Source organism: Bombus vosnesenskii, unplaced genomic scaffold (genome assembly GCF_011952255.1).
Source record: "Bombus vosnesenskii isolate JDL3184/JDL3185 unplaced genomic scaffold, Bvos_JDL3184-5_v1.1 scf7180000013272, whole genome shotgun sequence".
Lineage (NCBI taxonomy): Eukaryota > Metazoa > Arthropoda > Insecta > Hymenoptera > Apidae > Bombus > Bombus vosnesenskii.
In genome coordinates, this window is record NW_022882930.1 from 818,678 (window position 1) to 840,320 (window position 21,643).

The window sequence follows — 21,643 nt, forward strand, 5'->3', positions numbered from 1 at the left end:
AGTTACGAAGACCAAAGTTCCGACAAGAAAATGATAAGTTAATACCCGAGATATAAGCTTTTCACGACTATAATTGCCACCGTTCATCCGAAGGCAATATTATAGCGATCTTTAACTTGTCAAATCAAATTTTTTATGAAATTCCGGAAATGAAACTGCTCGTTAATTACATCATAATGTAATATTTCTAACGTAACAACATATTGCATTATCGACTATTATCGGCGATATTTCGATGTCAGAACTATTTTAAAGATAGATTAGCGTAGCGTAAAATAGCAAAAGCATCGATACACAACAGAATCTACACCTTTTTAGACATCTATAGTTATATATTTCCACGATCTTAACTCACTTAACGATAGAACTGGTTGAGTGATTTATAAGGTTTCGATATGGTCGTGCTCTGCCCTAGAATCAGTAAAACAATCAATTTCTTTTCTATCCTTCGTTATTGTTCTGCTTCAAGAGACACAATTCACTGAAACAATGAGTTTTGTCCTAAATCCTGCTATAACGCGAAACATAGGGGACAAGAATATGATTAATATTTGCGAGAAAAATTATAAGATGTACTTAATGGTTCCTCTGAAATGCCCAAAATGGTAGGAATAAAACAAAGAATGGTAGATCTCGTTTGTTAAACCACTCACATCAATCGAAACCAGTTTTTCCTCTGCCAACCCCAACATGGGTATCATAAACCCCAGTGACATACTTCATCCAAAACCTAAGCTTAACTTAACCATTCTGTCATTCTATCTTTTATCCTTATCGCATCCATTTATTACATAACCAGAAGCCATTGTTTCAGAAAAAGAACATTTATCGGGATGTTCAGGAGTAGCGAAATTCAAGAATAATTTAGAAACATTTAGTAGAATTAATAAATTATTAAACAATATATGCATCGTTTTTTTCAATTTGTCGTCATTTATCGGATAGCTTCATGATTGTTTTTCTACAAAAATTAGTTTCCTTGTCAAGTAATTGTGGCTTTTGCACGTTTGCGAACTGCTCACTTTCTTATGATAAAGATATGCGTTGTAACAATTAGGATATAAATGAGATGAGATGAACTCTTGTCGAATGTTAAACAGTTATTGCCTGTTTTTCTTGTGAAAAATTATTAGACAAGCATTACAATAAAATATACGCATAATACATCGACTGTCGAAAACGCTATACTTTCCCTCTCACTCAATGTAATACAATTAACCGTAAAAGATCGTCAGGACAAAGACAAAATATTGAGTTGGCAACTAAGTGATTGCGGATTTTATCATTACCACCTAATGACAAAATCCGCAATCACTTAGTTGCCAACCTAATAGCAGCTTCGTGGACTCTAAAACCAGGCAAAATTTAATTTCGTATAGATATTTATTACGCGAATATGTCGCAACATCCATCCTCGCGCAAATCGGTGAATATCCTTGTGAAATTCGAGTTTGTGGAACAAATTCAAAACTAGTGGCGTACAGGCATTGGTTGCGCAAGGTGCGTTAGCGTTTCTATTTTCGGAAAACGCTGTATCGGTCGAACCCACGAACACGATCCGCCATAAAAGGCACAATTTCGGTCAGAAACGGATCCGATAAACTAACTTTCCGCTACATATGCTATTTTATACTTCCAGAAGATCCATAAAACCCCGACTAAGTCGTTACAGAAGCTGCTTACTGACAGAGTTTATCTTCGACGCAGTTTTGCTTCGTCCAGACATTCGCGATCGCGCGAATTTGCACGTTCGTTTACCTTTCACGACTTCCTCGTATTTCTCACCCCTCTATGAAGCCTGACACGAGATTTCACGATCGAGTAGTGAAATTATCGCAGAATGGACCGTGGCAATTTACCTCTGAACGCACGCATCCGTGACATAATAATATAGCGTCTGGTATTAGCCGATATTAAAATTCGCAGACTGTTTTGCTGGCTGGCATTTTGTTACTGGAGAAGTTCACAGTTCACATTCAAGGAATTTTTTTCAAATTATAACTTTGTTAAATAATACGTGCATCGAAGAACTTCTCGTCTTCCTTAACAATGAACTGTTTCAAGTAGTTCTTACAGGATTATAAAGTACTTTCTTTCTTGCAATTGAAGAAAAGTTTCATAAAGTTTCGCGTAAATAATATATATATATATAGTAAATGGAATAGCATAATACATACGTTCTAACTTACATCCAATATGTTTTATTTCCCCTTTATTCATCCATGAAATCTGATATTGTCTTGTGTTATACAGGGTGGTTGGTAACTGGTGGTACAAGCGGAAAGGGGGTGATTCTACGCGAAAAAAGAAGTCGAAAATATAGAATAAAAATTAAAAAAAAAATTTTTTTTTTTAATTTTTCCATCGAGATAACCATCTACAGTGAGATCCATTATAACGAGACGTGACAAAGTGCACGCGTACCGAGCGGAAATTCAAAGTTGATTTTCTCGAAAACAAAGCCTCAAACGAAAAATTTTTATTCTATATTTCCGAGTTCTTTTTTCGCGTAGAATCACCCTCCTGGATACCATGGTTACCAACCACCCTGTATATAGTAAATGGAATCGCATAATACATACATTCTAACTTACATCCAATATATTTTATTTCCCCTTTATTCATCCATGAAATCTGATATTGTCTTGTGTTATAGACCCTCAAAAATGTTGTTTTCAAGAACGAAGACACATGTAAAAATTTTCAATTTACTTTTTCATTCAAAGGAATCAACCCTTGCTCAGTTATGCTATCAATTACCAATCAAACAAGCAACGAACGTCGATACGCGAAACAGCGAACGAATATTTTTCATCTCGCTAATAAATGGCAGAACATAAATCGATCGTGCCGAACGAACTGGCTTTGGCGAAATTTCCATCGACGAAGTTCGATTCAATTTTCGAGAGTCGTCGAGTTTTCCAACGAAAATCGTTCCATTGCTCGATGTAAATTCGTGGAGCCACGCGAGGAACCACCTATGACGGATCGTCTAATTTCCCATTATCCGGGCAAGCGTTCCCGGTGTCTTTATCCAGGCCGAGCGCGTTTCTGTGGCCAATTTACATGTTGATGCAAAAAGTTTCGCTCGAAAATTGCTTCTCCGCTGGCCGAGCGTGAACCCGCTGCGCGCGTGCATCTCCGCTCCGGATTACGCGCGCGATTCCCGAGATCTCGATAGTCATGTGGCCACCGGAATACGTAATTCTGACACGCCAGAAATGAAACGCGAATCATGATAAACGTGGTCGTTCCGTTAATAAATTCGAGCCCGATTAACCCAGATCGAAACTATCGTTGTTTCTAACGGGAATATAGCTCGAATGGCGAGGATCGATCGATCGCGGTAAATCAACGTCTTCTTGAATATGGAACTGTTGATCGAGTAAGTGTGACGTCTCCGAAAATTAAGAGTCGAAGAAATGAAAAATCGACGAGTCTATAAGACATTTTAAATCGTCGATCGGTCAATCGTGATACGAAGACTATAGAAGAAATCCGCACGCTCTTACGCGCTTATGGGAAATTTAAAAGTATGGAAATGCAAAGAATGGATATAATACGTAAAGATATAGACAGGAAATATGCAGAGTGCAGCATTTGTTATGACATTTTACGAGAAACATTAGAAAATCGGAACCCTTAACTTAACTTAAGTAACTTAAGCGTTTTCAGGCAACGTAAATATAATATTATCGAAAATACATCGTCTGTCGTTGAGATTCCTGAAATTTTAAACGTAACATGGACAAATTCGAAAGTTTAATGCCGAAACCCTGTCTGATATTAAAAATCGTTGTAGTTATTAAGCGTTTAACTTGCTAGAAGTTTCAAAAGTTGAGTGCATTTCGAATAGCCAGTGGATGTGCTTAAAACTTTTCAAGAAGAAAGTTTTTTAAAACTCGCTAGCCATGGCGGAAGGTTTAAATTAAGAACGCTTTTTCGAATAGAAAATGCGGAAAGTCGACACTTGTTATGTGGCACTTTCGAATAGCACCACTTGTGTTTCAAAGGTTCGTTATTTCACGTGGGTAATAATCCCTCGTACGGTTAAATCACTGTGCGAACCTATGTATGTATCTACCTACACGCGCAACTTTTACTTCTCAAATAGATTGCATGTACAAACACGAAAATTCTAGATAATTTATCGCATCGTTGCCAGCAAATATATGAAATTACTTCGAAATTATTGTTTTACTAGAATCACGAACAGCGGGTTAACGGTATTTTAAATAATTTCTCAGAAGATTAAACTCGATTCATTTTAATGAACCTTTAACTGCAACTCTGGAGCCGTGGACCGCAGAACACAAAGAGGACATAGAAACGTTGTAAGGAAACAATCTGAGAAGAAACTACATTGTAATAAAAGAGGGAGAAATGGGCAGCATAAAATGTTTAATTATACATTGTAAAATTCGTTCAACGTGACAGACGAATTATACAATGAAGCTACGTGCATGCAAGAGGAATTAGAATAAATTTACTTACTTAAACGTTAATGATTACATTATCGTGCAATAAAGGATGGGCAAAGGTATAATGAAACAACTGACGTATATGTAGCAATTATTACTATAGAAAGACAGTAAGGAAAAGAGTTAAAATTGTGAAATGTTGCTGAAATTCGTTCATTGTTCCACTACTTCCTTTCCACAGCTTGCGGTTATGTTTTCTTAAATTTTTCTCTCGGAGAAAATGCTTTCAGATCCCTTTTCTTAAACGCATACCCTTCTTCGTCCCGTATAAGCATATGCATACACCCAGATGCGATTAAAGAGATCCCCTAATTTAAAACTAACTTTCAACTAAAGTTATACAAACTTCGAACTGAGACATAGCGCGTTAAAGTTGGTTTACGATAGCGTCAACTTTTCAGATTTGTTTTTAATTAAATTCGCCCTGCTAAAAGTATTCTTTTCATTAAATCTACACGATCGAGCATAAATTAATGGACAAAGCGTAGTGTAACATTTTTTAAAGTAAATAATAATCTACTGATAGTTTGCTAATAGCAAATTTTTATGACGTATCGATTTTCAAAAGGCATAAAATTTCATAGTATACGAAAGAACATTTTTATCTTCATTGAAATCAACAAGCATTTAACGTTGCATTTAAACGAAATTCCAAATAACGCGATGAAATTTTCTCCTGAATTCATCAACGATATTTTTCTCGCGGCAACAGCGAAGAAAATGAATAAAAATTGACGAAGGATTTTCGAACCCGTTTACGGGCAAAAAGATTTATCAAAAGCCCGTGCGACTTGTTCTTGCGCCAGGCATCGCATATGCAGTTTACAAAACGAAAGCGACGAATATTCGATCGGAATATATGCGAAAATCGGTCAGCTGCGTCGGACTCAAACGTCCCGCAGAATTTGCATCTTGCACGTTCCATAATTAGTTAAACGCGGAGTTAATCGATTAGCCGACGGTCAGTTAACTATTTAAATGGCTGACTCAGTTTGTTTGAATGATTCGGTCGATAAAATTATTATCAATTAGAAAATGGAGCGCGTTGATTTTTCTCATTCGTTCGCTGTCTATTTCGAACCCTGTCTATTTAACTTTCATCGGAATCGTTTCATCGGTTGACTTCTTTTTGTTTTTAAAGATACTGAGACATTCTTTGACACTTTTCAAGAAAGATGAAAAACCGTTCTTGGATTATTTTGATTTGTAGAGACATTTCTAAATCCTTCGTTACGCTGCTATACTTGGTGGTTCCGAAATTTTTAGACTTGTATCAATTATTTCTTCGATCGCATTGTCGAACTTTGTTCTCACATTTGACTAAATTTTCTTATTTACTTGTATTTATATATTACTGTTGGCTCTTTTTGATACTAAGACTGTAAAGAGAATCGTTACTTCTACAATTATGTAATGTAATTGGTAAAATGCAAAATTTAATTTTTAGTTGGAATTCGTCTATATCGTATCGAATTTTTATAGTCTATATATCTTATACCTTGTTACCGTGGTTTTGTCACAGCACACACATAGATGACATGGAAACACGGTCGATTTTGCATTGCGAGTCTGAGGGAAACGCTTATATGAGATCGCGCGGATTTTCAGGTTTGATCCTCCAGCACGGTTTCCTCCTTCTCTTGGTATCCACAAAACGCGAAGAAAATATGGAAATCGTTTCGAATCGAGAAGGACGAGAGATCTCGAAGAAATTGTCGAATAATATTAAAGTTTGTTCGATTTATCGAGATCGTCTGTCCTCTTTTAATTTCGTGCTCGAAGAAAAATTCTGCAAAAATCTCGCGCGTGAACTCCAATTTCCGATAGCTGATATGTACTCTTTGTCCTTCTTTTTTTTAATAAAAATTTTCATAAAAAGGAGGATCCGCCGATAATATGAAAAGAATAGAACAGCAAAATTTTGCGGAATATTGGCGATTTTCAGAAAACTGGATCCAATCAAGCGTCGAAAAAAATCGAAACATTACGCTTGTCTTTCAATGCAAATATTAAGCTTTCATTCCACTATGTGCCTTAGCAATGTGAAATTTTATCGATCGTGTACTCTGTGGTTCAATTGATTCCAATTTGAATTAACCTAGTTTATGAATTTAATTCGAATTAATTAATTCTGCATAGATTTGCGTATACGTCGTGTCCGGATAAACATGTGAAATAAGACAAATCGCGTTTTCATTAGTCATACCTAAAAAAATACGATTTGAATATTATCCGATGGGATCAGAAAATTTGGTTTTCGACTTATGAATTCAAATGGAATTCATTTAAATTCCCTTTTTCCTTTTTTTCTGTCCGTAACATACAAAATTGAATCGCGTGAGTTGTACAGCCCTAAGTTTCATAGAAATATAACTAATTACGATTACTTAAAATATATAAAAAGTCAAATTATACAGATCTTAATTATTTAGAAAATATATCTACGTGCGTATAAGAAATATTGCGTTTCTTCGTCGCTGAGAAAGCAAGAAAAGGAAAGCTCTGTGATATATCGATATTATTAACCCCATCTCCTATGTCTCAGCAAAGAAACAAACACGGTGTCTACTCCATTGCCCCTGAATCTACAAGTGCTTCCAGTCCAACAGCAATTCTGCATGCATTGTAGCATTCAATGAAACCAACATGCTACCCTTTGACCCAGATTTGTAAACGTGAATTCTCTATAGTACCACGAAGAATTCCACTCGATGCAAACTACGTTGTATTTGACGAAATCTGTCTTTCTTTTTTTTTTTTTTTTTTTTTTTTGTTACATTAAATTCTTGTGTTTAGTCGGATTTGAAAAAAAGTGCACAAAGAGAGACGATTGTTACAATTTAGTTAGAAAAAAGAAGCAGTGTTAGAATCGTATCTTGAAGATAAATTTCTGAAAGTGTTTTAAAGAAATATAAGAAATTTCGATCAAACGTAGAATAATACATCACTTTCAGCATAGTAAATATAGTGTCTTATCGAAATTCTAATAGAATTGGAGCGGTAGGAGCGTTAAAATATAAAGTTGTGTCAATAGTTTTCAACGAAATGCACAAGCTCATTCTTAAATCGCTAACGTTACAAAGAACAACATAATTAAAAGATATATTACGCTCATTATTTACGTATGAAATGAAATTCTTTCTGTTTTTTCATACGAAGCTGAATATACTTCGTACGAAAGAAGAAAGAAAAAAAAATACGATACAAACACACAATCGGTATTCTAAACTTTAAATTATTGTCCTTCTATTTTTCACGTATCGATATATTTTATTACCTCCGTGGTTACTATATGTATATTTATTAGGTAAAATTAAAAATCCACAGCAGAGTTAAGTTACTATTGATTACACTTCATTCATGTTCATTCGGATAGGAAATACAATTATGCATTCATTATCGATATTATAAATTTCATTGTTGATTGTTGGGTACAAGCTGTAACAATGAACTTTTTATTACGCTTATAACGTTTATTACACTTGTTACACGCTTTTATCGCGTTTTACATCCAATCTCACTCGATGTCCAGAGATTCCAAGTACATTTTTAGGAACATCGATTCTGGAGTATAAAACACGCTACGATGTTTAATGAATAAAATTCTTTTGATCGAATTTATAAAAATACCAATCTGCATAAACATCCATAGTCCAATTGTATTTCGTATCTCATATGGCAGAAATCTCACGAACGATGGTTCAAATAGAAAGAGCCAAATAAATCGGATGCTGAATGCGAGTGAAATTCTGCCCCATGTCGAATTCTAGCTCTGCTTTCGAATGAATTTTCTACAATATGCCGTGTTCAAATAACCAGCTCAAGGGAGTGATAGTGCGATAAAACGGTGAAGACAGAGCACAGATGCTTCTCAGAAACGGTGTCACTAGACGGCTATTAGAAATTCGAAGGAACTGCACTGTTCGCGGCGACAGAATTTCCTGAATTCGGCAAGGCGCGTATTCGACGCGTCTGTAAATCCTCTGTCATTATATATGCGTGCAATTTCACACGATAAATATTTATCACGGTAGCTGTGTTTCGACTGAACTGTTAATCGGCTGGAAGTTCATTCATTTAATCCCCCTCTTAAGCGTGTGCGATCCCGTTCGATCTCGATTCTGCGAATGACACGAATAAAATGAAAAATGGTAATTTTTTATTTTACGACATTATGCGGTAGTTACTAAATATATCGTATATCGTATATATCTATTTAATTGACCTTCGCTTAATTTTTTTATACTCGTATATATGTCTAGTTTTATTTAATAATTGATTGCAGAACTTGCTGCATGAAAGAGAATTTTACGTCGAGATAAAATTGTGTCTGGCACACTCTTGCTTTTATATGAGAAAAAGAAAATCTTTTTGCGATACTGTTACGCGATATCGTAACTGATTGCAGCGTGAGCAATGTAAATATCGTGAAACTGTAGTTGTCGCTTAGCTGGCGTAAACTTTAAAAAACATTTACAAATTTATATTAAATAGCGTAATTAATAACGAAAAAACTAGACACGACGATAGGAATAATTTCACTTGATATTATGTCGAAGTAAATGATTATTGTATATGACAGAGTATCTAATTCTGTTATATAGAAACGATGGAATAATTTATTTGCAGAATACGCGCACATTAATTATGTTTATTTTGCTTAATTATATATTTAATGAAAGATTAATTAGACTAGTATTTACTCTTATACGTGATACTGACTTTAAATCTGTATATTACAATTGTACGAGGTACTTAGCGACAAAAATTATTTAGCTAAATAGAACAGCAAGAAATTTCATACAAATACCTTTTCATAAAATTATTTTGATATATACCATTAGCATACTTAGTACGATTTCACGAAATATCGATACATGTTTTGATTATCCAACATTATCCATCCTCTTTAATATTTCTAAATATATTTTCTATTCATAACCGAGGACCAAAAAATAAATACCCTTTCATGATCTCGATTAAATTCGTCCGTAGAGAAATTTAAACAAATAAGTGAAATACTCTTGTACGATAAAACTGAAATCAAACACGAACACAGATGATATGTTAATCGAACGAAACATCGCATAATAACCACGTTGATTTTTCGTACCTTGTGCAGTCAAGCGTTTAAGCGAAAAGAAAAAAAGAAGAAGGTGGAAAAAATCCGAAAAGAGGAATAATAGAGAACACATTTTCGAGAATAAGCAACGAGTTAAGAGACTTGGTGGTAGTTTCCTAAGGGTTAAGAACCGTCAAACATCCAGGCGAGTCGTGTCACTGGAGACGAAGAATGAAGTTGTAATATGAGAGCTCTCGACATACTCCATTATTCACCATTTGAACGTAATATTTGCGGTGTGATATGGTTTCAGGATCCAATCCCGGGCGAAGATAAGCAGACGTTGCTTCTAGCACTTGCCATCTGCGAGCCCCATCCGAACTCTAACAGATTTTCGTTCCCATGGTATTGGATAACGCCTACCCTTTTAACATTCTCGTGTCTTCTTCGTCTACACCCTCGTGGCCCCGGAACATAAGTAACTTTCCTCTTCTCTCCTCTGCCTATCGTGCGGAGATAATAAGATGGTTCGATAGTCGGTGATAAAGTAAAAAGGTATGTTGGAGTCAGACACGGGGAAAGCGGTGTGGATCAACGTGTGAAACGAGAGTGTCGTTGTGAGATATAAAAGATGAAGATATGAAAGATTGTATAAAAATTAAGATTGCCATTGGTACGCGAGGATTAAAACGGAAGAGTCGTTTGAAAGAGAATCGAAGAGAAGCCAACAATAATTTGTTTCGTTGAAGAAAACATGAAGAATTTTGATAAAATATAAAACAACGATCTTGAATAAAAGTATAAGAAATAATTGTCAATTCTAAGATCGATGCTATCGCGAATAAATTACTTTTTAACATTGGGGAAAAATACGGAGAATAATTATGAAATAAATGTTACAGCAACGATGACAGGAAAGCGAAAATAAATAAAAACGTGCGAAGAAACTGGTATTTCTAATTCAAATCAATCACAATTTTCTGTCATAAGCATTCGAACAGAAAGAAAAAAAGACGAAGAGAGAGAGAGGGGGGGGGGAGAGATGATGGTGTGCGTAATTCAATATCTACCACTGAAAAACGTCCCTTTGATGCTCGTCGAGCGTGTATTGTATTTCTTTTAGTAGGATTTCGTCGGTGCGTAGTTTATCATGAAAATATTATCGGGTTTCGATACTTCAATAAGTTATGATCCGTGAAATCCGATGTCTGATTATTGTCTCCTCCGAGACAGCTTTACGATTCAATGGCGGTCGGGATTTTTATGGCCGATATGTTTATGCGGCTCCGTAACCACGAATATTGCTCAAACGTTTGCCAGCAACATTTGGAAAATCGTGGAAACAACCGAGAGACGTAAAAATTGAATGCCAAATAACATATTTCAATGCGAGAGACGAGTCGCTCTTTGTCTTTTTTCTCTTTGTTCTCTTTTTTCTGAACTAAGAATGTCGACTGCTAAAAGGAAGGTACCGTTTATGATTATTTTATTCAGTTGATGTTAACTTCCCAACCCTTCTCAACCGTATGTAAAATTCACTTTCTTAAAAGACTGAAAACAGAATGGTAGAAAATACGAAGCGCAGTTATGTCGAATTATACATATATTTAAAAATTGTATCGATTATATTTAAAATTACATTTATATTAAGTAATTTTTAGTATGTATGAAATTACATTTAAAGACTGCATCATTGAAAAAATGGAAGAATATTATATGCAGCATGTTATTGATTTCGCGGGAGCAATCCTGTGTATGTTGTATTTTGTATCAACGTTTCGTAGACGTTGCGGTCTACTTCTTTAGGACAAGCCAGAAACTTTTCAGAAGTAGACTGCAACGTCTACGAAACGTTGATACAACATACACTGCTCCTGTAAATCCAATAACATGGTGAAAACTTAAAATCTAAAATATCGTACACGATCAATATCTTTTTAATCAATTACTGAACTAGAGACTAAATATTTCATTTAAAAAAAAAATAATGACAAAATTAAAATGGTAACAAGCATCCAAAGCATCCAAACAAAACAAACAATATTTTCTTTTCACAGATAATCTAAGACCTTCACGCGATTTTGTACTTACGTATATTTGAGAAAAAGTCAAACCTTTTTGGCCAATACGTGACAGCTTGTTGAAAAGTATATTTGTAGAAAGCTACGATCAAAAAACTTCAATTTATTTATATTTATTTGATTTTATCGATTGAAAGCGAATGATAAAGTTCTGAAAGAAGATCTGAGAAATACTTACCGTATACGCGCTTTTCTTTCTGTAATATCTTCGTTTATTATTTATCGAATTTACTAATCGAAAGTTGGACACTTTTCTAACGATCTCGTTAGACGGAATTAAAGGAAGTTCGCCAGACGTCGTATGAAATTGTGGCCTGGAGTCACAGAAACCGCTAATAAATCACCTTAAATCGTCAATTTCCAAGGAGCTTCTAGTTTCACAACTTCTCTACCTTCTCTCGCCCTCTTCTGCTCTTCTCACTCGGTCGTGCCGAGTTTTCGCGTGAATTAACTAAGAATTATGTTCTTGTTTATCATAAGTTGTGACTGCGAAATTTACTACGGCTTTCACGACGTGATATCAGAGGGTGCACGTAGATCAGAATGCTTTTAACATCCAAGATGTTTTTTTAACTCTGATTTAACGTTACAAATGTAAAGATTATTTTTTTCTATAATAATATAAATGAATCTATTAAAGGAATTTTTTTGTAACGAGGAACAAAGCAAATATTGAAATTCCATTCGGATAATAAAATATCGTTGTAGATGTTAAAATTGAAATATTTTCCATTTATACATATGCGATGATATTTTATTTCGTTTCAATATGTGCAATTAAAACGATATGTAGAATTGCATGATTTAATGAATGCAATTGGTATTACTGGTTTTGGCGGACCGGTAGGAAAAAATTGTTTCGCATTCTGTGCTACGTCGCGACTCTTCGTTGTGATTTTTCATTTCATATCTCTCCGCGGGGCTTGCTATATTTATAGCTTTAGCGACAATAGCAGAGAAATATTGAAACGTTCGCGTACTATGACATTTCGCGAAATGCGTTCTGGTTCATCGAGAAAAGATTGACTTTCTACGATGAAGCTTCATAAACATTCATGTATCCTATCCGAACGTCGTAACAAAGAGTTAAGGATATTTTGCCTTCGGATTTTTAGTTTGGGAAATTGCCAAGCCACGATACTTTGCCATTATCGTAGCTAGCTAGAAAAAATTTATATTTTCCTACAAATATACATAGCTATTTATTACTTTAATACTAAATAATGGACAATATTATTCCTTTTTTTGCGATCATTTAATCAATTTTTTGTACAATAAAAATTGAACTTCTTTTCTACAAGCAACATCTTGATTGATAATGCACTTGGACATTATCAAGCATAAATTCCTTTAGTTTTACTACGAATCAACTTATGAAAAATGTTCTTCGACCATAACGTACCATAACGTACAATCTTCAGATCGTTGAACTTTAATAACATTTTTCTTTCTCCATTTTACAGTATCCTTCGCTCCGCAGTATAAACCACGTTCGATAAATAATCTGACAAAAATTCCTATCCTCGTAATTCCGAGTAGTTTCAATCTTTACGTTGACAAAAAGGAATGTACTCGCCGTACACGGTTACACGCGGTCCTGTAAAATGTTGATGTTTGAAATTTCTTAAAATATAAATTAGCTTCTTCATGTTCAAAGACCTGGAAACCTATCGCGATTCTGGCTTCTAATAAGAAAATAAAAATTTCTTAAAAGTAGCGAAAATGAGTACCGCGTCATCGACATAGGAATTGACTTAAAAATCCAATCGGTGCTATCTTATTTCTTCAGGATTAAACCAACTGCAAATTCAAAGGCGTGTTTTCTCGTATCACGGTACGTGACGATGGTTTAATAACTGTCTCCGACAGGATCGGATCTGTAAACTGGTGGAGAACGGTCACGTTCACGCGACGCGAAATCATTCCTACAGAACTTCATCCTTTTTGCAAACAACGAGCCGGCAAACAAACAGGCAAACGAACGAACGAGTGAACGAACTGCACGCAATTCACGGCGTTTGCGTACGTTGTTTCAGGGAGCAGCGAGCCATGGTTGAAGAGCGTAAAGCACGCCGAACTAGGTACAGAGGTGCAACTACCGTGCGTGCTGAAATTGCCACAGTGCGAAGGGCTTCACAGCATCAAATGGTATCGCGGAGCGACGCGTATCTTCATTTTCAGCGAGGACGTCGGAATTACGCGCGGGAACAACGACATCGCCGTCAGGTAAAGCACACGTATCTTAACTTTATCGTTGCTTTCTCGCGTCTCCTAGATAACACAGGCGACGACAGCCTGTCGTATTAACAGGCGACAAGACGTGGCCCTACGTTTCGCTATGATAATCGTAATATACATACGTATATGTCGTTCGTGAGTATGTGCACACTTTGCTCGGTTTATATTAACGATATATTAATATTAACAAAACGTGTGAAACGTAGTGGCAAACAATCGAAAGTAGTATTTACTATCTCCTTGTGGGTATGAGATGAAAAATAATCTATATCGAAAAGTGTCCATATAGTATAAATATATAAATGCAGTCGAAATCAAGGTAAAATTTAACGTACGACTGTATACGATGGATCAGAAATTCAGATTTATAGTCAATTTTTTGTGACTCACGGTTTAATTAACATTCTGTGGTCGAATACTTGAGATGTGTATTTATAATCAAGCGTTCTTCATTTCGAAGTTAATAATCATTTTTTTTATATTCGCATCATATAAATTTGAATCGATATGAGGAATTACAAAATGAATTTTAGCAGAATATTTAGTATTAATTTGGATTTTTGGGTCCGTATTTTTTGCAAATTTCCAAAACATTTTGGAATAAATTTATTAAGGCTTTTGCTGGATAATACTTGCTATAATGTTGTCTTATACTCGCCTCTATGACATTGTTATAGCCCATTTCCGAAATACCGCAATGAAGCTCAAGCAGAATTAATAATCTTGTTTGCGTGGTTTGTTTGGTGGATATTAAGCCGCTATTCGCTTCGGAGCAAGTTTCTGTGAACACAAAATGAAGCAAACTCTAAGCGGAAAATAACAGCATATACAGTTCAGTGTATGACGTTCAATAATTAAATCGTTATTCAAAATACACTTAATCAAGAATATAAATATATATCTTTGAGTAACATTGTATAGGTTTTCTGTACAAAATTAATTCCTTCGTCGCGTGGAAATACCTTACTCGTATTTATAAGTAGAACGAATCTCGTTTCAAATTCCATATTGAAACAACTTTATTGCTGTTACGTCGTAGATGTTAGAAATAATCTCCTGAATATTGAAAATTGTTGAAAATGACAACGTAAGTTCGTGCTCGCCATCCATATGCAGATGCGTTACTTATAAGAAATAGTAACCAGAAGATAATCCTAGTTACGATCGACAGATTTAATCGATAGGCTTAAGATGCTTTTTTGTTTTTATCCCTGGTTTTTGTAAACGCGTGCAATAGAGGTTTTTTTGGCTCAGAACGGTGTGCTAGATTTATCCATTCAATAAAACAATAACTATTGTGGTCCTACCTCCGAGTATAAAAATAACAACAAAAATCTTAAGAACAATTTTTTCAGAGATTCAAAGCTGTATAATAGAATTTCATTTCTTATAGAAGAGAAATGTTAAAAACGTCATATTTGAAAAAGTAAGAAAGATTCGATTGTAAACTTTATTATACAAAATGCATTACACTCTTAATCATCTCTGACGGGACGATATGCTTCAAGATAATTTTTATAGAGATTCTGTGACTTGTTCTAATTTTTTTATCACATAATATTTCATTACGAAGAACCAGAGAGACTATTTCGAACATTACGTTTCACCTATCTTCTCAAGTCTGTATTATAGACCGTAATTATTACTGTTGTTATTTCTTTATTTAGAGATAGGATCACAATAGCTATTATTTTATTCTTTGGATAAATCTGTCATACCGTTCTGAGCCGAAAAACTTTCTTATATGGACCAGGGATAAAGGCAAAAGAATATCTTAATTCTATCGCTTAAATCTATCGATTATATCTAGAACTATCTTCTAGTTATTATTTATTGTAACTAGCGCATCTGCATATGGTTGGCGAGCGCGAACTCACGTTGTCATTTTCAACAATTACATTATTGCACTTGGCAAGAAAGTGATTTATTTGAAAATGATTGCATCAGATTTAAATTAAACACATTTCCATAATAGTCGAGACATAAAGCGTATCGTCTAATATAATTTTATATTCTCGAAACGAATTTCTTCGTCCCATAAAAATGATTAAAATATTCCCTCGAATCACGCATGTACCAATTTCCAGAAGAAAAATTGACTTTTTAATCTACTTAAATGGTAGATCATTAAACACAAAGAATTCGCTGGTTCCGGATGGTCGAGCGAGGGGTGAGAAAACTCGATCGTGGACCGTCAGAAAAATGAATATTACATCGAAGAGATTAAAACGGTAGAATTATTATCGTCATTTACGCGACACCGTGAAAGCTTCCGTTGACGAGGGGATAGTATCAAAAATATGGAACAGCTGGTAATCCAGGATTAGCCGTAGAAAGTAGGCCAACCAAACGATCTGTTCCGATGCGCTTAATTTTTCCTGAATATTCGTCCCGACGAGGCGAGAATAAATCGGTTGTTTCGAAGGAATTTCTAACTTTGATATTACGGTGAAAGTATCACGTTGATCGTTCGCGTTAATCATCCTCTTGATCGTCCTGGTGAATCACGATGAAAACACACTCGTGAACAAAGTTTTCTCGTCTTACGTGCGAGATTTGCCCGTATAATCCAGTTGTAGCGGTAAAAGAAAAGCGTGCAGATTTTTCTGGTCGAGTTGTTTCGTGCGTATTCTCACGAAATTTCTGATTAAAGCGATGATCGTGGATAAATTAGGAAAAAGATAAATATTATCGAGTTCGTTGATGAACGATGAGTTCATGCACTTGTAAAAGATTTAAAGGTATAAAAATGTATATTTAAAATATAATTTCTTAGTTATACTCGTAAAAATATGAAATTATATAAATACACGCAGTTTAGCTGTAATAGTAGTTGATCGTTAATTTTATTTTCTGCATGATTGGTAATTGACAATAAACGAGAAAGTTATATCACTTCATTGAGACCAATGAGTTTTATGATACGAAAGTTTCAGGAAATTGTATTTTACATTAATCTATTTTTTAATGACAAAATATACAATTTTAAAATGTTAGCAATTACTGTAATATTTCCTAATGTATAATATCCTGTGTTTATAGAATTTATAATAGTTAATGTTACAGTTAGAATTAACAGCAAGTATGTAACGTATTATAATGAAGTATATGTTCTTCTGTTTTAGTAAAACGTAACTTTCGTACGCATAATTTCAACGTAATTAAAAAATATATCAAGAATAGAAACACGAAGGTTCGTAATATACTGCACAGCAATGCGAAGCATATTTTCAAAGTAGTAGACATAGTAATACGGATCTCCATATGCAAGCACTACAAAGATTAAAAAATATCTGCGTTTGAGTTTTCCTTTTATTGCTCGGTCGTTTCTGTTGTTGAACAAGTAATTGTACACATTTTTCTGTCAGGAACAGCTTGAAAAGCGTAAATTGTTAGGTTTCGTAAAAATAATTTATTTCAAATAACGTACGCGATACAATGAAACTTGATAATTGCGACGAAATTTTTAACGAAAATATGATTTACGAAATTTTAAGATAAACTCACAAAATCAAAAATTATTTTTGCTTACTTTTTGGAGTCGGGTTTTTTTATGGGTTAATCGTAGTCTTCGAATACGTATTAATATTTCAGTATTATAAAAATTCTGCTTGTCAAAATTCAGAACGCATCTGAATATAAAAATTGGTTTTCCGCAACTCGTAACTTCTAAAATAAATCCTCTTACTAGCGAATTTTATATTTTAGTACTACTTTGTACTATAGTGGGATGATGGGTCAAATCAATACTAGGTAATCCTGCTCTTCCGGTACAATGGTTCCAAGACGTAAATCTAGCCTTAGATTCGGAATTTTTCTTCGTAAAAATATTTTATTTTACATAGATCCTATGTATCGGAGATGGAATTAGACGTTAGGAATATTTAAGAAATATTTCGATGCGGAATTTTCATTTATTTTAATTAAAATCACTTCGAAGGAACCAGGTAGGAAAAAGGGAAACATTTGTTATATCTTATGAATATACAATGCAAAAAACGTTGTTAATATTTTTATCATTTATAACTAGCCTACCACTTGTAATCTTTGTGATATATTGTGATGTGTGTGAAAATTTAGTATGCTCGTAAAATTCATATCAGACGTTTGGTCAATTTCGTTATTATACAGAAATAAAGACTGCGAGGTGAATAAATCAGACTGCTGAAGTAAAAAACTAAGAAAAAAGGTAACTTAAGTAAAATAGCATAAGCATACGTAGAAATGAAGACAATTTTACACGCAGTATATAACTTGGAAAAGAAAAAGAGGATAATATATGTGACAGAAATAGAAAATTTATACCGTAGAGCGCACCGTGTAACACGATTTTTAAAACACGTTAAATAATCTATGCTATTCGTCGTTTTATGATTGCTTCGTATAATCTGGCATTCCTTGTCATTTAACTGTATGAAATAATCCATCAGAGTAGGTTGAATAAAATTTCATATATTTTTACGTCTTCAAATTTCCTATAAATTCATACATATCCGCAGTTCAAATATTAAACTAGTAACCAGGCGATCAACGATCAACGTCTGAACAAAATCGATTATCTTGCTGCGATATACGTTTATATCGTGGAAAAATGTATTCCTGTACGTCGTTGTTACTCGCAAAATCGTTTAGTCGACCCAGTTTTTCCGGCGACGAGGGAAAAAGTCGAAAGAATCGAGAAAAGTTAGCGAGAACTTTATTATCCTATTGGCCCGGTTTCCCATCGACCATCGACAATTTCTCGCGGTTCCTCGTCGATTGTCGCCGAATCGTAAGAACGTGATAAAAATTTTCTCGCTGGCTCGATAATGGAGGGTTCGATGTAATTGAAAACGTCAGCTTGCCCATCGGATGAACGCTTATCGCGTGATGCTGGCCTGGTCAGAATTGTCTAAAATAAAACAGAAACAAAAATATATGAGAAGAAGAAAAAAAAGAAAGAAAAGCGGGGATGCTTTATGTTCATTTACATTTCGGAACTTTTATCGCCACATCCAGTCTCTTCTCCAACTTTTCTCATTTACCGCCATCCGATTTAATCGGTTGCCTTGTTTTTCTCCTCCAGTCCCTCTCCCATGAGATCAGTTTCTATCACGGAACGCGAACGATTTTATAAGAACGAGCTGATCGTGACAAAGATTTAAGTAGGGTGCGATTGGTTCAATTCCGAGATCGGTATCCAAAAAAACATTCGATACTCTCAAGTGTTTTTTGACCTCGAGAACAGAACATGGTTCGGTTAATAAATCGTTCATCATTTTCTTGCTTGATTCTTTGATATAATTTAATTCTACTAAATTCTGGAATATAGAAAATCTAAGGTAGATATTCTTTAAACAAATAGTTTTACGTGTAACAATTAGGGGATCGCTGTTTCGAACGCTTTTATCGCATCAGATCGAACAAACGGAAGTAGAAGAGTCATGTAAACTTGGTAGATTGACACGTTATTCATATGCTGTAATAAAAATTGAGCAGTTATTGAAAAAAAGAAAAAATTTACACGTAGAAGAATATAGACGATACGAACAAAAATTTCTTCCCGAAAAAGGTTGTGACAAGAATACAAATGAGAACTTCTAATTTATTTCGAATACACAAAACATTCTTACTTTTTCTTACTTTTTTAAATGTTTTAAATTTCAACACATAACGCTGACGGTGAGATGTGATCAATGTTGCTTTCATCTATTCGATTATTATTATTTCATTTGAAATCTATCATTTCCTCCCCTCTCCAGTTTCCTCATTTTGTACAAATTAATCTATTGAAAAAAAAAAACAATTCACTGAAAAGGAACGTCAGACTAGAAAAAGAAATTAAAGGAAGATAAAATAAAAGTCGTCCGGGGAATTTCGTAGTACAAACTAAAATGTACGATTAAAGGATCGAAGCGAGAGTAAACCGTGCGCTCGTTCGAGAAATTTTTATCCTTGTCGCTGCGTGGATGCGTTGCCTCGATACACGGACGTGCACACGAAACGATTTTATCCGTGTATTAACACGGTTTCTTATCCAGAGCAATCCCCGTGAGAGCCTTTTTCTCAAAATACAATTTTCTGCGGCTAAGATACTTCGAAAGATACATTCTGCCGGAGAATATTTTGAAGCGGTCGGGAAGAAAGTCTAAGGTACACTTCACGTCAAATGGGAAATTGACTTCTTCGAGTCTTTCATGTTTTTCCGGTGTGTCGTCGCGACACGGATAACTTTCATCTCGAAAGATTTATATCGTTGTATTATATCGTAGAATGCGCCTTTCATATCACTCGAGAGCGTATTTTATAAACGTGCTTTGGATAGTTTGTTAGCGATCGTGTGCCACGTTCTTTTCGTCATTTCGAGTCTTCTGATATTTTCTGTATTTCAGATGTGAGATTACGATTAAAACATAACAATTTTCCTTTCATGACACGGTGTATTCTTTCGGATTATTAGAACGAATTTATAATGTAGGAACATTGAGCCAGAGACTACGATGAATCTTTCGATCCTTTTACATACGAGTCTCGAAAAATCGACCATAAATTTAATCATATTGCATCTTCAGGAATTTTACATAACCACGATGTATCTTATGTTATGATTATTTACGTGTAGCATCTTCTCGCAATAATTAAACTTATGCAATTAAATAATTCGTTTCCTTGAAAGGTGCAATACTACAATAAAATTAAAAAGCTTGCAAAGAGTGGAGTTGTTCAGTTTGGTTTCCCGAGAGGCTCATATATTATTAGAACAATCTTGAAATGATTAAAATCAAGATACCAGGTCAAAAATAGAAACAACATAACCGAAGACATAAAAAGTTAAATCAACTACTTTTACATAATATATATACATTACATAGGAGAATAATTCGTCTAATACGAAATGCTCGTTGAACGTTACAAAAAATGGCACAATTTTCCTTGTCGCGTGACACGATTCCCATGTTTTTCCTTTCTTTACCTTGAAATACAACAGCATATTTGTTTATCTTATTCCGTATCTTTTTATCTACCTACTGTCAAGCTTATCGTATTCTTTTCTCTATATCTAGCAATTATTTCGTTTCTTTATATGTCCATCTTTGTTGTTCCACCGTCTATTTCCCTTATTTTCTATCCCTTTCGTCGGTTGTCCCCCACCATTCCATGTTGAAAGACGCGATGATGGAAACGATTACAGCAAAAGAAGAAAATTGCCTGAAACTTACGACTACTTTCCGAGACGTATTTGCCTAGCGTTGCACTATTTCTTATGAATTCCGACATGAATCTTCTCGAGAAAGAATTCTCTGGTAAAGAAAGGAGCGACACTATATGAATACGAACGATTGGCTCTACGTTTTATGCTTCGACGGTATGAAATTTTAATTTCGCATAGATTACGGAGAATTTCTTTGTAAAGATATTCGATTGCCGGCAACGCCTCGGTTAGATTCACGTGTTCTAGATTTTATCGAAGTTGATTAGTTTCGGATTTTATCGAACTACAGTAGTTACAAAGTTGTTTCTAGATTGCAAAATTTGAGATCGAAAGTAAATATGACATTTGAATGAGAACGAATACTCGAGATTTTTATTAAATTTTCAATCGATTTCGAGGTCTTGTCGAAGGTCGATAGTTTCAACATTATTTTCAAATTCGTGAAATTAATATTGAAAATAAATAAAAAAAATCTGAGTGCTAGTTTCAGTTTTAGACTAAGCTCACAGATATTCAAGATTTTCCGAAATTTTTAATAATCTTCGAAATGTAGCGTATTTCTCAAACGTTTCTGCAAGAAAACTTAAAC

General features: G+C 34.6%; 1 protein-coding gene across 4 annotated transcripts in view; it reads left to right on the forward strand.

Annotated features, from left to right (window-relative positions):
- The window catches only part of LOC117231202 (hemicentin-1), a 427,506-nt gene that overhangs the window by 286,545 nt on the left and 119,318 nt on the right, over positions 1 to 21,643 (forward strand). For all 4 annotated transcript variants that reach the window (XR_004492917.1, XM_033489394.1, XM_033489393.1 and 1 more), the window contains exon 2: positions 13,661 to 13,850. Coding sequence is in view for 3 of the 4 variants with exons in the window: in XM_033489394.1 (XP_033345285.1) it covers positions 13,661 to 13,850 (190 nt within the window). In the remaining variant the exon portion in view is untranslated. The remainder of the gene's footprint in view (positions 1 to 13,660; positions 13,851 to 21,643) is intronic.